This window comes from Hemicordylus capensis, chromosome 6 (assembly GCF_027244095.1).
Source record: "Hemicordylus capensis ecotype Gifberg chromosome 6, rHemCap1.1.pri, whole genome shotgun sequence".
Lineage (NCBI taxonomy): Eukaryota > Metazoa > Chordata > Lepidosauria > Squamata > Cordylidae > Hemicordylus > Hemicordylus capensis.
This window is the reverse complement of record NC_069662.1, coordinates 131,112,438-131,130,469: the sequence shown is the minus strand read 5'-3', so window position 1 is coordinate 131,130,469 and position 18,032 is coordinate 131,112,438. Positions and strand designations below refer to the sequence as shown.

Here is an 18,032-nt window from a genome sequence, read left to right as displayed (position 1 = left end):
ATTTTTTCTAAACAAAAATGGTTTCTAAACCAAACGCCTTTGCCTTCCCTTGTGAAGAAGGTGCTCCAGTACCATAATCCATTTGACCTCCCTTTTCTGTACCTCTTCCACAAATGGAGCACCCCAGAGGCATATCTAGGGAAAAAAGCGCCTAGGGCAAGCACTGAAATTGCACCCCCTGTCCAAACATCTGACACCCATCTTTCAGATAACTTTACCATAATATCAGGTCAAAAATACAAGTCAAGCTTGTTAATCTTTTAATATTTCAAAAACTATTTAGCAGTGGACATAGCCAGACCAAAAAATGCTGGAAAACTACAAATTTCAGTATGCTGGTGCTCATGAAATACCCAAATACTATGTGGAGGTGTACTTGGAAAACTAAACAGAAGTGCCTGTCTAATTCTCTACTGTGCATTGTAGCATCACTATTACATAAGTTTTAAAAAGAAATGGAGAATTTGACTTTTCCCAGATACTCTGAAAATAATTAAAGGATATGCAGAGTAAACTGTGTCACTACTTGGAATATACTCTAGTATTTCAGAAAGACAGTTAAAATGAGAGAAAGAGAGCAAGAAATTCTCAGTGGGCCTTAATACTAAGGATTTCACACTGATTCAAAGACAAACTCACCATTCAGCTCAGTATTCACAAGCCCTGATTCTCTGTACATAGTGCCAAACTGAATATGTATACAGTGACTTATATTATATTAATTTTTTTAAAAAAATTACCTGTAGACCCTTTGGGGGGCTTCCTAAAGGCCATGGGGGGGCAGTCTGCAAAGGTTCCCCCTCCCGCCGCCAGCCTCTTAATTCATCGCTGCAGCCCGTCCCGGGATGATTTTCGGGCCTGTTCAGGCCAGCAAAGATCGGCGTGGTTGCTATTTTGGAGGCTGCCACACATGCTCAAATGCCTCTGTGAGGCCTGGCATGGCCTAGGGCCTCGTAGAGGCCATGAGCATGCGTGGTGGCCATTTTGTTTTGGCAGCCATTTTTTTTAAAAAAATTAAGAAGTTGCACCCCCCATCAAGTGGCTCCCAGGGCATGTGCCCTGCCTGCCCTACCCTAGATACGCCCCTGGAGCACCCATAAAAGGGGTTATAAGGCATATTTTTACATCACTGGAGGTGATGCAAAAAGTGGCTGATAGCAATGAGAAAAGTAAAGTGAGTAGTCTAGGCTCCTCTAGAACCCAGACCCTGATCAAAGGTACCCACTTATCTTCCTCCTGCCAAATACTCTTCCTGTAGACTCCACGATTATTAACCATAGAGTCTTCACCAATGAATATAACACTCTTCTGCAATGATGCCTTCGGATTGCCAGCTATCAGGATTTGGATTTTCTCCCACTCTATGTAGGCTTCTCAATGCCAACAAAGTATATGTGCAGAGATGAGGAAAATGTACAGGTGTGTGTTGCAGTAGTGACACATGCTACGTGCACGAATTATATTCCCATACCCTTGTACTGTTTTGAATTTTCCTTTTAAAGAGCCCTGGGTTGTCGCCCCCTGGCTTTTCTCCCTTGTCCCCTACTACACACAAGGGTGATGGTGCCACTCTAGGCACTCCCTGAAGGAAGAACAGAAATTGGGTGTCGCTTGGCAAGTGGAAAGGAGACATATGGATCTGCCCTGCTTTCTGGTCAAGAGTTCATGCTTTTGCTATGGCAGTACAACTTGCTGCTTGCATCATCAGATGATGCACCTGCCCATGGACCTTCCATCTGTCAATAGCTAGCCCTCTGATCAAGGACCGCACCCCTTCTGTGATCTGTACAGCAATTAGCAAAGACTGTTGGCTTGGCATGCACTAAAAGCTAGATACTAGTCATTTAAGTAGTAAAATTGGGGCATTGTATATGAACAGCAATGACATGTATGCTCTACTGTTGTTTTCTAGGGCGAGCCTGGTCCTCTTGGTATTTCTGGTCCCCCAGGTGCCCGTGGCCCTGCTGGTCCCATTGGCTCCCCTGGTGTGAATGGTGCCTCTGGTGAAGCCGGACGTGATGTAAGTCAATATTACTTTGATACATTTAATCTTTTGGTGAGAAGCATGGGGAAAATATGAACAATATGACCGAACTATCCAGCAGTGTTTAAAGTAACAGCTGAAGGCAGTCTTTCACACAACTGATTTTCATCCATGTTTTTGAGGTGCATTTTAGTTCAGCAGCTGGGAAATAGGATAAATACTATAGATCAGAGTTGTACAGCATTTTGTATACTGAAATGTGCTAAAGTAGCGACAAGCAATGGATGCGATTTCATAGTTATTTATGAATTTTAATCCCACCCTCTCTCCAAGAAGCTCAGGGAGATGTACATGGTACTCTCCATTTTATCCTCACAACAACCCTGTGAGGTAGGTTTAGCTGAGAGATATAGTGATTGGCGCAACATCACCTAGTGAGCTTCATGGGATGGGTGAGGATTTGAACCCAGAAACCCTGAGTCCAGCACTCTAACCACTAAGCCACACAGGCTGGAAATAATACACTTGAAGCTCTAATATGTTCCATAGAAGCGAGTTAATCATGTTTAATTTTTCTATTGAAATCAGTGGCATTTAAATATTTAATTCTAGTGGATCATGGGAAATATTAGTAGATATGACTCACTTATCATTCAACCCTTGTAATTCACAAGCCTAAAAATCAGATTTACTCAGCACACCAAAAGCACAATTTGGACATAAGCACTCTTAATTTCCCCTGATGCACTTACTGGGTAATGAGCTGAATGCATGGTGGATCCTTTCCCCTGCCTAAAACCACATGAATGTCTCTAGGGCTAGGCTGAAAACCAATCATTTTGAAATGGATAACATTTTAATTTTGTCCAGAATAAGAGAGAGCCAGTATAAACAGCTGCCTTATGCCTTGCCATCTGCTACAGACATATGCATTTATCCATAAAAAGCATAGGCAGTAAAAGTGAGCATACTGTAGTATCTTTTGTATTCAGTTACCTGGGGGCATGCAGTCTTGTCGAATTATTTTCTAAGAGAATGCAGGAATCATAACTGAAGAAGAAAGATTCGCTTATGAATTAACTTAACGCAAGCCACCTGGGACAGGGTCTTTGTACAACCCTGCACAGTCAATGAAACTAATTTCTGAGAAAACATAGGGTTGCAGCGACGCACCCGATTCAGCCACTTTCAATATAAGGTTGACAGCAGTTCCATTCATGGAACTGGGGCGAGTGCAAGGCTCTCCTCAACACTGCACTGAGCAGGCCTCACACTGTGGGAACCTCATGTGCTCATCACAGATGTGCAAGGAACCTCTAGATCAGGGCACTACCGTAGTGGAAACTAGGTTATCACTGGAGTTGACGGCAGAACATTTTGGGGTGCTGCTAATACAAACCCCTGCTAACTTGGCAAGGAGGCACCTTTTAACGTGGTGATTCTCTTTATTAAGCAGGGGGAGAGCAACCAGTCCTATCCATCCTCAGCACAGCATCCCTCCAGTGGCTGTTGCTGATGTCTATCTTACGTTTCTTTTGAGACTGTGAGCCCTTTGGGGACAGGGATCCATCTTATTTATTTGTTATTTCTCTGTGTAAACCACCCTGAGCCATTTTTGAAAGGGTGGTATAGAAATCAAATTAACAATAAATAATAATAATACAGTTTGCACCAAGAGAAGCACATAGGCTGTCACATAAAGTAAACATGTGTGCGCCTCATCACATGTAATTTAGTTAATAAATTAAATAATTTATTTTATTTAAATATGTTAAATAAAAATAAATCACAACACTGTAGCCTTTATAAACACAATTGTATTTCAGTCTCTGTGGCTGATTATACTCAATCCTTCAGTGGCAGGACAGGGAAAGACAAGTGATCTGAGTGTTTTGCTTCCTGTTTTTTGCTGCTTTGGACTGGTTCAGATGATATTTCATCCTCCAGCCCCATTCCATGTGATAAGGACACACAAACACTTGATGGGCACACATGTTCTTACCAGTGTTCCCTGTAACAGGGACTCTCAGCATCTCCACCAAACACTACATTTCCCAGGAATCTTTGGAGGAAGCCGAGATAACTACACTGATTCAGAACTGAAATTGAGCTTGTTTTGTGGAGTGTGTACAGTTTTTTATCTAACGGTGCACAGCTTGTGTGCACAGCTTATGCAGATGGACAAACACACAAGCTTCAAAGCACTTTTCATCAGGCAGAATGAAAAGGAAGGTACATTCTTCGTTCCCAGCACCCATTTTTTCCTGACAAATGCTTCTGTATAGAGCAAAAGCATAGTCTTTTAGCTATGTAAACTGATGCACTAAAAGGTATTGAGTGTGTTTTTGTTTTATATTGTTTTAATGAGCTGCTTTGAGGGCTCCTTTGGCAATAAGTGGCCTAGAAATGGAAAGAAATGAAAATGGACAGTGGAAAATATGTTAAAATAGGACACACAGACAGTAACTGGGATGTTTCTGCAGTGCCACAGTTACATGACACTTGCAGAACCATATATGCATAAAGACACTTGGATCATTTCACACACTAGTTACTACATAGCAAATATTTACTATAAGGGAATTATTTTTAAAATAGATAAGGGTCCACTGGTTAGTGTGCCACTAAATTTTAGTTCACTTCTCCCTCCCCCCCTCCTTTTTCTTCATATTCTACCACAGTTATTAATAGTAGTTTATAGAAGTCAGCACATGTGAGAAGTCAGATGATGGACATACAGTTATAGAACAATATCACTAAAGTTAATCATTTGTGGCAAAACTGTCACAATGGAATTAGAAAATATTAGAGATTATTAGGATTTGGTCCAGTTCTACAACTGAAGAGCTGGGTGGGATATATAAGTATAGGAAGCTGTCTTATACCGAGTCAGATCATTGACCCATCCAGCTGGGTACTGTCCACACAGAAAGGCAGTGGCTTTCTAGAAATTCAGATGGCCAGTTCTCTGCCCTACCTGGACATGCCAGGGATCGCTTCTCCATGCAAAGCAGATGCTCTAGCTACAGTCCTTAAGGAAGGACGTTAGAGTACATACTACCATTTCACATTCAGTAAATAAAAGCTTTAAAATGTCCGTCTGATATCAAGGGTGTCTTCTCCTTCACAGGGAAATCCAGGTAATGATGGCCCTCCAGGTCGTGATGGTGTTCCTGGTTACAAGGTAATCCTTTCCTTTCTTCTCTAAACAGAGATAAGTCTGTGCTTGTAAAAAATTATATGTACTTAACTAGACATTATATATACTTAATTATATGTACTTAACTACACTGTCCATTTTCTGTCATATCTATCTTTTTAGGGTGAACGTGGTGGTCCTGGCAACCCTGGTCCTGCTGGTTCTCTTGGTGCTCCTGGCCCCCATGGTACTGTCGGTCCTTCTGGTAGACCTGGAAATCGTGGTGAACCTGTACGTAATCTAAACCCATTATGCAAAACACAACTGCATCTCAGCAAGACATAAGGAACAGAAACCCTGTGTTGACCCATATTCATCATTAATCCTATTCAGACATTCTGTTGTACAGGTGACTCTACACATGTACATGTGTTCATGTGAATGGGTGTGCTTGCATTCATTTTAAAAGTTAACCTGGGTACAGGTCCCTTGAATGTGTGGTACAGATAGGAAGTATAATGCTGCACGTGCATTCAAGATAACGTGTGTACAGATCTATATGTGTGTGCACTGTACACAGACTGTACATGCATTGAATATAGCATGTGAATGGGACTGTGGTCTCTCCTTTGAAAGTTGCATTGCTTTCCAAGCAAAGCATTAGTCTGGCAAAGACCTCTCATTTTTAGGAAGGTCTTTGGGGAGTGATGTTGACTCTTTTTGTGTCTTTTATTGATCTGTTGAAGCTTTATACTGATTTATTTATTAAGGGCGTGAGTTCCTATTTTATAATTTTTCTGTTAATCTGAGGTGACACCCAACCTCTGACCCATAAACCATACTTCATCTTTTTGTATTCCTGAACAAAGACATACGTACACATGCACATACCTGTCCTATATTCTATGCATTCTAAAAAGTCATAAGTATTCTTTCATTCCAACATCCATTCCCTAGGAATGACTTTGGACATTGCGTAATGCAAAGACTAGCAAGTGCAAGCAACTTGAGCTTCCTGTTTATTGTGCTGCATTGTAATACCTGAAACTGAAGTATGACCTTTCTTCCCCAGCCCCATGGAATGCACAACTGCGGAGGTGGGGGAGAGCCTCTCTTCCCAGGCCCCAAAGATAACGAGGTCCCTGTTGCATTGCTTGATCCCACCCCGCTGGCTGCAGAACCAGAGTCATGATCACCGGAAAAGAAAATGGAGCAGAGATGAGTTGCATCCAGAATGCAAGCACACTCCAGACGCAATCCTTTACTATGCTCTGTTTTCTTTTCTCTGTCTGTGTTTGGAATTCTGGTGCTGCAGCTGAGGGCAGGGCCAAGCTCCTCTCCCTGACCACAGCCACTCAGTTTGAGCCACCCTGCTGGGCAGGTAGAAAATGGAGGACCTATTGCATTTGAAGCACATTTGCTGCTCCTTTCCCTGATGCATTGCTGAACAAGTGCATTTGCTGCTGGCTGCCCCCTAACCCTGTTCCATCCTGACAATCCTCCATCTCTGAGAATGCAGGAGATCCCCAGGCATATGTTTTATCCTGGGCCCCAGGTTATCCTTTCCAGATGGAATGCAAACTTCCAGAGTAGAAACTGTGTATCTCTCCATTGGGGGAAATACAAGCCCTACTCAGAATTATATTGTACATGTGCTCAGGTGTCTACTCTGTACACATGTACTTGTGTTTTGTGTGAATGACAGTTCATGCACTCACCTGGGTACAGCCTCCTCAAATGCAGATTGGAAAAGTACTATTGTCCACACATTCAGCATAAGTGGTGAATACCTGTATATGTGTACAGATCTGTACATGCATAAACTGTACTCAGATTGTGCATGCATTGAACCTAACATGTGGATAGGGCTACAGAAATCTCACTTTGAACATCACAAAGTAACAGAGAACAAGAAGGTCAAATCGATTGCACTTCTTGGTCACTTCATGTTAACTTATGGCCAAAGCCATTCCTAGGTCATGTTTCCTTAGATAATGTTAGTAGGGGGCTGTGTCAGTACAGCATACAGTAAGTAACTTCTCTCTCTGCATGCTTTGTACTACCATTTCAGGGTCCTGTTGGTATTGCTGGTCCCACTGGCCCTGCTGGAGCAAGAGGTCTTCCTGTAAGTCTTTTGTTGTTTGGTATTCATGTTGAGTGTTTCAGTAAGGATGACCCTTTGCAGAAATTTGGAAATTAGAGGGTTTAATGAAACTTGGGAGAATGTCAGAATGAGCAAGAGGTGAGGAATACAGCAACGATCTTTCTCCCTGCTTAGAAGCATCTGCGAGTGTGAAGGCATGGAGATATGTAGTGCAAGCCCTTTCCATTATACAGTTGATTGTGAATCCTCTGAAGACAGAGATTAAAAAGAGCAAATGGCAAAACATAGTGTTATGTTCAAACACAAGTTTACAGAAGTGCATGTAACCTGCCAGGGCGTTCAAGGCTTAAATAGGATATAATCTTAATCATGGGTCAGCCAGTGTGGATGAGGACGATGGGAGTTGTAGTACAACATCATCTGGGAACTCAAGGTGGGTATTCCTGACCTAAATGGACAACCCTTCCTACATGAGGCCTTGGTCTCTTCCTGTGGAAGTTAGGGTAGATTAACAGAGGTGTGTGACCAAAAGGGGAACAAAATCCCAAACTCACAAAAGGGGCTCAAAACAATGAGGCTTTCCACACGAGCAGTGTAGATAGACTGCAGGGCTTGTGCAGGGAGAGTGGACTTGACCCACTCTACCCATACATGAGCATTTTGCTCCCCTGGACAGCCGGATTGGGCCGCCCACACGATTACCTGCTCTGTCACAGAACCAGTAGGGACGGGGGCCGTCCAGCCCTCAGAAGTCCCAGCTTGCCCCACGCAAGTGTGTAGGCCATTTGGGAGGCATCCCCAGTGCCGGTAGGCTTGCTGCACCCTCTCGGTTAGGGGTCTACTCACAAGTTGCCATGGCACGGATGCGCACAATCAAAAAAATGGGGTTAGCAGAGAGCTCGCTCCACTGACCTCATTATAGAGGGCAGCTACTTTGGCGGGCTAGCCACTGTTGAACTACTAGGCTCGCCCACAAACCCGGTGATTCTCACAGTGGGGGGAAACCGGGGTGGGCTTCCTTAGCCCCGTTTCCCCCCATCGTGAGAATAGTCTCAATGTCTAAGGAGGTGTGGGCTTGTGGGGGAGTTTGAAAACACCCTGTTTAAAACATTTTTCTTTTTGGTCCTTCTGCAGGGCCCACAAGGTCCACGTGGTGAGAAGGGTGGTCCTGGTGACAAGGGACCTAGAGGCCTTCCTGGTCTGAAAGGACACAATGGACTTCAGGGACTGCCTGGTATCGCAGTAAGTATATTGTCTGGACCACAGGGTTGAACACCACAGAAATAAATAAAGCCACGACTACACAGCAATAAACAAAAACAACACAGTTCCCTGTCTTCTATTGAGTCATAACCATTGGTCAGTCTAGCTCAGTAGTGGCTACTTTTGACCAGCAGTGGCTCTCCAAGATCTCAGGCCGATGTTTTGCTACCTGAGATTCTTTTGACGGCAGATGCCAGACACTGAAACTTGGACCTTTTGCTTGCAGTCTCTCACTCTGCCACTGAGCCCCTTTGCCTGATGTCAGGAATTTGTTTCTAACCACAGAGACGTTGTAGCAAAAGCCAGCTGGAAGCCACACTTTCAAGCCTGGAAAACGTGCCCCTCACCCCAGATTTACAGTGGCATGCTGTGGTTCTTTAGTGATGGGGCGGGGTGGGGGAAGAGATTTTGTCCTACATTATTACTGTATATTCCTCAGGGCCAAGTCCTCAAATTGAAAACAGGTTTTTGAGGCTGAACTCTTGATCAAACTAAGCCCTGCATGGCATTTTCCAAAAGCCAGTGGGAATTCACAGCTGGCCCTAGGAGAAGTAACAGGTTCAAATCATATTCACTATTTTCAATTCTTCTCCCTCTCTTTCTCTCATCTCAATAGGGTCACCATGGAGAACAAGGTCCACCTGGTGTTACTGGTCCTGCTGGTCCACGGGTATGCCCATTTAAATGAACACTTTCAATTTGTGTAGGATGTAAAACTGTATAATTTGAGAAAGTGTTGTGATTGTTTAAAACCCTAGTTAGCAACCTTGGGTCCTTTGGAAGAAAGCAAGATAGATAGATAGATAGATAGATAGATATAGATATAGATATAGATATATAAAAAATAAGTGCACTGTCCAACTATATCTAAAAGTATGTGATTACATTTCTTTATTATATTTCTGTATCACCCCAAACATTAATCTCTAGGTGGCTTACAAACAATTTTTTAAATGATTAGAATAATAAAAATGAAACAATAATTAAATACAGGCAATGTATGTATATTGTTGAATTACATTAGTTGCATACTAAGTTTACAGGCTTGTTTGTTTAAAAATATTTTAAACAAATAAATTAATTTTTGTTTGTTTTAGGGTCCTTCTGGTCCTTCTGGTCCCAGTGGAAAAGATGGCCGCAATGGTCTGACCGGACCTATTGGGCCTGCTGGTGCGCGTGGTTCTCAGGGTAGCCCAGGTCCTTCTGTAAGTATGAGTTTGAATGCTAAAGATATGAACTAAAACTATCACTTTTAACATTTAGGCTGCAATCCCAGGCACACTTACCAAAGATCAGTGTTACCAAACACAGCTAGACTTTCTTCTGAGTTAATACTCATAGGATTGGACAGTTTAGTATATTTAACTGGGAAAAATAAAATGAAGGATTCCCTATGTCCACCTAACCAACTACCATTCTGCCCAATGTTGTATCCTCTACTAAGTCGCAAAACCAATAATCCTCTCAGTTGGGTTGATCCGTATCAGATTTCATCATATTCAACCCTAACGTTAAAACACATTAATTTGGAAGTTCTGTTGATTCAAGTGGAACTTAACTTCTAATAATCTTCCCAACTTTAAGTGAATTCACCTGGAAGCAAGTCCATTGAAATCAACAGGTAGTAGTAGTAGTGGTGCCGTCGAGTCGGTTTCAACTCCTGGCGACCACAAGCCATCTGGTTTTCTTTGATGGAGTACAGGAAGGGTTTACCATTGCCATCTCCCATGCAGTATGAGATGTCAACAGGACTTGCTACCGAATAAACATATTTAAGGACAGGGATGTAAGTGTACTTAGGATCACAGTAAGCAAGAATAGCTCCAGCTTTCTTCACTGCTGCAATTTGGAGGTCTCGAGGTGAGGTGACATGAAAACTACATGTGCTGACTTCCAGAATACATGAACATGGAAATAGCTCCATCTAAGACAAACTTCTGAAACAAAAATTGCTTGGAAGCAGGTCCTGTTGGTCCAGTGGAACTAATTTTGAAGTGATAGGGTTAGGATTGTAGTGTAAGAGCACACGTTAAAAATGTGTAGACTCCTTTACTTTGCTGCTATTCCAGTAGTTGAAATTAAGATTTCAAGCTAACATAAATAACAAAAAAAGATAAAGAATCCACTCACTGACTGGTGAGTGCTTCCTGCTTTAAACCAATAAGAAGACATGCTCTACATTCAAGGTCCATCATCTGAACCATTACTATTGTGGAACATTTCTACAATAAACACCTCAAATAGGATTTAATGTCCCACTGTGTTGTTCACAGTACCTAGAATGTTCTGCATAACCCAAGTGAACTTGATTAAACAAGTACATACTTATTTATTTCAACTTCTAACATTTTTAGGGTCCACCAGGTTCACCTGGTCTTCCTGGCCCACCTGGTGTCAATGGTGGTGGATATGAAATTGGCTACGATGCAGAATACTACCGGGCAGATCAGCCTTCTCTCAGACCCAAGGACTATGAAGTTGATGCCACTCTGAAAACATTGAACAACCAAATTGAGACCCTCCTGACCCCAGAAGGCTCTAGGAAGAATCCAGCTCGCACCTGCCGCGACTTGAGACTCAGCCATCCCGAATGGAGCAGTGGTATGTTAGCGTTCAGTGATTGACGGATGAGTCGCTGGGTATATACTCAGTTTGGTATGGACTGTCTCTGTGTTGAACTTTACAATTGGTTCCTATCAGTCAAATTCCACATGTGCAGCCCTGCCGATGATCGACGTGCCACTTAATCCATTACTTCATGCTGAGGTGAAAAGGCACATCTGCATGGCAACTGCCCTTCTTCCTTTTACCTGGGACACCTTTTTTCATATCAGCAAGAAAATGGATAGTCAAACCAGTAGATGGTCCGTGCTGGACTCACAGTTATAGTGCAGGGACAGCCCTTTCATGAGGTGAGATGAGACAGTTGCCTCCGGCGATCAATTATTGGGGAGCCAGCCGGGAAGCAAGATGCCTCCTGATGCCACCTGAGACCAAACTGAGAAGCAAGATGCCCCCTGAAGCAGCTCTTCATGACTGATCTGACTCTGGCAAACTTTGCAAGAAGCACCTTTCCTCACACTTCTTGCAAAGCTTTCCAGCACAAGGAGAGAAGACAAGCCTGCTGGCAATCTTCTCCCCTTCCTGCAAACTTTCAAAGCTTGCAAAACTGACCCCCACCAGGGTCTTGGGGCAAGGCAGCATTTGGCCCATTGCTTCAGGTGTTGCAGTACTTGGGCCACCCCTGGTTGTACGGCTGGTGTAGGAGAGGTGAAGATGTGTGTTTCTGTCTGCTTAACAAAATCTCTCCTGCGAATATGTTGTTCTGATTCTGATGCAGCACATCTTGAATACAAGCATTCTATTTATGAATACACCAGACACCAATATAAGCCAATTATACAATGGAGTTTATTTCCTACTTCCTGTGTTTCAGGGGGAATGACTTTTCATTAAAATAATACTCCTAAGGAAATCATGTCTTTTCTGGTCATTAATACTCATACGTCTCCTATTTTCAGACATAGGAAGTTGCCTTATACTGAATCAGACTACTGGTCCATCTGGCTCAGTACTGTCTACACAGACTGGCAGCAGCTTCTCCAAGATTGCAGGCAGGAGCCTCCCTCAGCCCTATCTTGGAGATGCTAGGGAGGGAACTTGGAGCCTTCTGCATGCAGGGAAGCAGATGCTCTTCCCAGAGCGGCCCCATCCCCTGAGGAGAATATCTTACCGTGCTCATACATGTCTCCCATTCAAATGTAAACCAGGGCAGAGCCTGTGTAGCAAAGGGAACAATTCATGCTTGCTACCACAAGACCCGCTCTCCATATATCAGTGAATGTAAAGTCTTCATGATTTCTGCATTACTTTGGATGGTCTGGGAGAGTCGTCTGTACTCATCCCATTCCTATGGCTGCAGGAATGTTAAGATGATGTTTAAAGCCATTTGCTCTGTTGTTGTTTTAAATTGAAGGTTTCTACTGGATTGACCCTAACCAAGGCTGCACCATGGATGCCATTAGAGTGTATTGTGACTTCTCTACTGGTGAGACCTGCATCCATGCCAATCCAGAAAACATCCCAACTAAGAACTGGTATACTAGCAAGAATCCTGCAGACAAGAAGCACATATGGTTTGGAGAAATTCTCAACGGTGGTACTCAGGTGAGTGACCATACTGTGTTTTCAAAGAAGGCAGACCTCATTATAATAGAGGCCAGAGCAAAACTCCAGTTGATTTTAAAGCGTACACCATATACATTAACCCTATTCATAAGAAAGTAAGACTTCCCTGCAGGATTAGACCAGCTATTCCAGCATTCCATTTATAACCAGAGCTACATTTGATATTCAGAGGTATACTGATTCTGAATGCTGAGGTTCCATTTAGCATCATGGCCTGTTTGTTTTTTTACCTAACGTTAAATTTATGTACTGCCTTTCATAACAAATTGATCTCAAGACAGTTCACAACATCTAGATTAAAACCAACCATAAAAGCTATAAAAATTAAATGCACACAACCAATAAAACAGTAAAATATAATGCACAGAAGCAGCCCCAGAAGCTTTTAAAAGGGACTTTGATAAGCTACCTAAGCTAGTAACTACTGACCACATTTTGTGGCAGTTGTGGAATAAATCAGTTACGCATTTCTTTTGTTAGTCTGCAGCTGTTATCAATCAGCTTCACTGGGTAACCTTCGGTTCTAATAGTTCTCTCTATCCAGTCATTTCTAATATTTCTCTCTATCCAGTCATTTCATGCCTTTCAGAATTTTGCAGCCCCTCTCATACTTTCTTTGGGACACATTCACCCATGGGTGAATGGCCACATATCACAGATCACCATCTTGATATGTTTTTGCAATGTGGTTAGTAAATCCGTCTGTGATGAGATTAGCCCTGAACTCATGCTGGATTAATTGGAGTCCAATTTTGGCTAATTTATTGTACCAGAATGTTGATGGCCCCAGTGGGTCCCCCATCATATCCACCTTCAGATGTTAGTCCCCATCAACTTAAGAAATCCACAGAAATATTTGTGTTAATTTAACTGGAGGATTACCTTCTCTGTTTTAGTTTGAGTACAATGAGGAAGGTGTGACTACCAAGGACATGGCCACCCAACTTGCCTTCATGAGACTACTGGCTAACCGTGCTTCTCAGAATATCACTTACCACTGCAAGAACAGCATTGCTTACATGGATGAGGAGACAGGCAACCTTAAGAAGGCAGTGATTCTGCAGGGATCCAACGATGTTGAACTACGAGCTGAAGGCAACAGCAGGTTCACTTTCAGTGTTCTTGAAGATGGCTGTTCTGTAAGTACTGATTGTTTCACTTTGGCTGTTACTGTCACTCTATAAAGTTAGATTGTTTAGGTTCATTTAGTTTATGGGGGGCAAGTTTTCTGGGTCACTTTTTTAAATGCCCTGTGAATGGTCTTACAATCTCTCCTATAATGCTACATTTTTGCTATGCAAATTGAATAGAATACAGTATACAATGCCAGCTGTAGAAACTTCATTCCCTGCCTATGTGCTACTGAGCTAAATTCTTAGCAGCCATTGAAGACCTCAAACATAAGAAAAGGAAAACTCAAAGCATCCACCAAATTATTCTTATTGCACTTTGGGAAATTAGCATTCCCAAGGGGCAAAGACCATAAGTCACTCAACTTGTAGCAACTCCAGAGTAAAAGGACCTTGTGACGGGTCTCTTCCCACCCCACAGCCCTTTACAATAGGACTGCCCCACAAACAAGGGCCAATTCAGTTTTTATGGGACATATATGTTTGCTTTCTATACACTGGCATTTTCTCATCTCTGCATATAACATGAATGTGTCTCCAAAACTTAATGTACACAGCTTTCACACAGCGCATAATTAATCTATGGAATTCCTTGCCATGGGGTATGGTGATGGCCACCAGCTTGGATGGCTTTAAAAGAAGCTTAGACAGATTCATGGGGGGCAGGTCTATCAATGGCTACTAGTCTGATGGCTGTGGGCCACTTATTTATTATTATTATTATTATTATTATTATTATTATTATTATTATTAAAACTTCTATACCGCCCTTCCAAAAGGCTCAGGGCGGTTTACATTAAAACACCTTAAAATCAGTTAATAATTAAAATAAAAATTATAAAACATAACAATGATTAACAATTAAAAACATCATAAAACTACAATTAAACAATCAAACAATTTAAAAACAAATTTTTTTAAAAGCTGAGAAAGCCTGGCTGAAGAGATGTGTTTTCAGGTGTTTTCTGAAAATTGCAAGAGATGGGGAGGATCATATCTCAGCAGGGAGTGCATTCCACAATCTCGGGGCAGCAGCTGAAAAGGCCCGTCTCTGTGTAGCCACCAAACGAGTTGGTGGCAACTGGAGACGGACCTCCTCAAGTGACCTCAGCGGCCGGTGGGGCTCATAGCGAAGAAGACGCTCTCTTAGATACCCGGGGCCTAAGCCGTTTAGGGCTTTATAAGTAATAACTAGCACTTTGTATTTTGCCCGGAAACCTACTGGCAGCCAGTGTAATTCCATCAACAAAGGAGTAATGTGGTCTCTCCGAGATGACCCAGAGACCAACCTGGCTGCCGCATTCTGGACCAACTGAAGTTTCCGGACTACGTACAAAGGCAGCCCCACGTAGAGCGCATTACAGAAGTCCAGTCTGGAGGTTACCAACAAATGTACCACTGTTTTGAGGTCACTGATCTCGAGAAACGGGCGCAGCTGGCGTATCAGCCGAAGCTGATAGAAGGCACTCCTGGCCACCGCCTCAGCCTGAGAAACCAAGGAGAGACGTTGATCCAGAAGTACTCCCAGACTGCGAACCTGTTCCTTTTGGGGAAGTGTGACCCCGTCTAGAACAGGCAGATCAAAATCGTCTCTAAAGTTCTGACCCCGCACAATAAGTACCTCCGTCTTATCTGGATTCAGCTTCAGTTTATTCTCCCTCATCCAGCCTATTACTGCTTCCAGGCAGGCATTTAGGGCGGATATGCCAACTCCTGAAGAAGTTGACATGGAGAAGTAGATCTGAGTGTCATCAGCATACTGGTAACACCCAGCTCCAAATCCCCTGATGATCTCTCCCAGCGGTTTCATGTAGATGTTAAAAAGCATTGGAGAGAGTATGGAGCCTTGAGAGGCACAAACTTCCAGCCTCAGAGGCACAATGCCTCTCAATATCAGTGGCAGGGGAGCAACAGCAGGGCATGCACATACCTCCTGCCTGTGGGCTTCCCAGAGGCATCTGGTGGGCCACTGTGTGAAACAAGATGCTGGACTAGATGGACCTTGTGCCTGATCCAGCAGGGCTCTTCTTGTGTTCTAAGTATATGGCGGTGACTCCACTAGAAGTCCTAGATAGCAATGAGTGTATAGTTGGGGATGTACATCTCACCTTCACAATTCTTGGTTTAGGTGGCAAAACACTGAGGCAATAATGTACAGAAACCAGATTGAAATGGAAAGTCAAAATGGTGTGGGTGGGTGAAAATGAGGTTAGCTGCAAGAGCCAGGCATGGTACTGCAGAGAGGCTGGGTGACGTGGATGATAGACTGGAGATGAGGAGTTTACATGTCTCCAGGCAAGTTAGATGATGTGAAGCAAGCCTTAGAGCTGGACAAGTATGAACCTGCAACAAAAGTAAAACGTTGCAGTATATCCCTGGTGTGCATGTGTTACCTGCACCTAAGCATGGTGAAGGTTTTAGGCACCTTTCCCCCTCAGAAGCAGAAAGGGTTGTGACTGTTTTGAGAGAGTAGTCTTCAAACTGAGAAATGTCTCACTCTTTGTTCAAGCCCTCCTCCCCCTGCTCCTCAACACTAAGTTCCATTCGCCATGCCCACCTGATTGTTATCTGCCCTTTGAGTCTGTGAACATTCCACTCCATCGAGTTACACTGGGGCAGTTTAGGGTGTGTTCTCCTCCCTCAGATTTTTCTTCTTCTTCACATTTTTGTGAAACCAATGTATTTGTGAGTTACCTAGAGACTCCTGGTACCTCCCTCGCCTGCAGGTGCTCCAATTATGCATCCATAAGGACCATAGCATTTCCAGCTATTTGGGGAATAGATAGGTTTAGATCTTGGAGGTACAGATGACAGGTAGTTGAAGCAGTGCCTTTATTGTGTCCCTGGTAATAGCAATCAATCAGTGCCTAACTCTTTGCTTTTATTGTCTTCTAGAAAAAGACCAATGAATGGGGCAAAACAATTATTGAATACAGAACAAATAAGCCATCTCGCCTGCCCATCCTTGACATTGCACCTTTGGACATTGGTGGCGCTGACCAAGAATTCGGTTTGGACATTGGCCCAGTCTGTTTCAAATGAATGAACTAAAACTAACTTAAAACAAAAAACAAAAAAAATTCTCTCTTTTGCCATTTCTTTTTTATACTGAAAGCTGACTCCTTCCATTTCTTCTGTTCATCTACTTGCTTAAACTCTGGGCGAAAGAGGAGGAGGAGGATTTGTTGGAGCGTTGTGCAATGCAATTTAATACAGCCCCAAAAGGAATCGGAAGTCTTTCAAGATTTTAACACCTTGTTGTGGAAAATGTCAGCCTTTGTGTGTAAAACAAAAAAACCCAAAAAAACAAAAACAAAATAAAAAATCCTGAAAGTTTGCACCACTTGTGGCCTTTGAATATCTTCCACAGAGGAAGTTTAAAACCACAACTTCCAAAAGGTTTGAACTACCTCATTACACTTTAAGCCAAGTGTGATCCACATTCTTATACATATGACCTGAGGTGCTTTTGGTCCCATTCATAATAGAAAGGTGCTGATAGAGTATATGACCAATACTTGAATTTTAATGGTGCTAGTGTCATTTGAGGAAAAGAAAACCACTTTTCTGTATTAAGTTGTATTGTGTCTTTGGAATCTGTCTCAAAATAAAGTCAGAATGTCCCATCTCACCCCCAGACTAAGCATGTGGATCATTTCCTTGCTCTCCCCTGCCCCCCCATCTTCATCCTCTTCTTCAACATCAGGTGTTCATGCTTTTAAATCTCATTTTCATCCTCTACAATGGGCAGAAAAGGAATCATCGTTTCTCAACGAAAAAAATTTGTACCTATTTTGTATATGTGAGATGTTTAAATAAATTGTGAAAAATTGAAATAAAGCATGTCCAGTGTTCCAAAAGAAACCACTGAATGAGTAAAGTTCCTTGCCTAAGTGCATCAATTGATATATTTGCACCTAATGTTTCCTTTCTGACTCTGCTTCTTGTCTATTAAAAACAGAAAGAAAGCAAGATTCAGCATTGCTTCAAATGTGTCTTACTAGCTTCATGCCTGTATTTTGCCTGATCTAATCGCTGAATATTATAAGCTCTACTTCATTTCATTACATGATTTAGTATAGGGCATGTTCCAACAACTACCTGTACATACTTTCTAAGTAGGAAGGAGAGGAACCAGAGATCACAGGGTGAGCACACTCCTGTCAGGCATGTTGTCTGAACCTACTAGATTTGGTTACCAAGATTCTCTGCCCAACATTCTGC

General features: G+C 42.7%; 1 protein-coding gene across 1 annotated transcript in view; it reads left to right on the top strand.

The window, feature by feature from the left end:
* Positions 1 to 17,780, top strand: part of COL1A2 (collagen type I alpha 2 chain) — a 91,599-nt gene extending 73,819 nt beyond the window's left edge. Inside the window, exons 42-52 of the mRNA XM_053264704.1 lie at positions 1,913 to 2,020; positions 5,115 to 5,168; positions 5,307 to 5,414; positions 7,195 to 7,248; positions 8,362 to 8,469; positions 9,107 to 9,160; positions 9,588 to 9,695; positions 10,845 to 11,091; positions 12,467 to 12,657; positions 13,575 to 13,817; positions 16,704 to 17,780. Of these exons, the coding sequence (XP_053120679.1) occupies positions 1,913 to 2,020; positions 5,115 to 5,168; positions 5,307 to 5,414; positions 7,195 to 7,248; positions 8,362 to 8,469; positions 9,107 to 9,160; positions 9,588 to 9,695; positions 10,845 to 11,091; positions 12,467 to 12,657; positions 13,575 to 13,817; positions 16,704 to 16,850 (1,422 nt within the window). The 3' untranslated portion in view covers positions 16,851 to 17,780. The remainder of the gene's footprint in view (positions 1 to 1,912; positions 2,021 to 5,114; positions 5,169 to 5,306; positions 5,415 to 7,194; positions 7,249 to 8,361; positions 8,470 to 9,106; positions 9,161 to 9,587; positions 9,696 to 10,844; positions 11,092 to 12,466; positions 12,658 to 13,574; positions 13,818 to 16,703) is intronic.
* Positions 17,781 to 18,032: the final 252 nt, after the last annotated feature.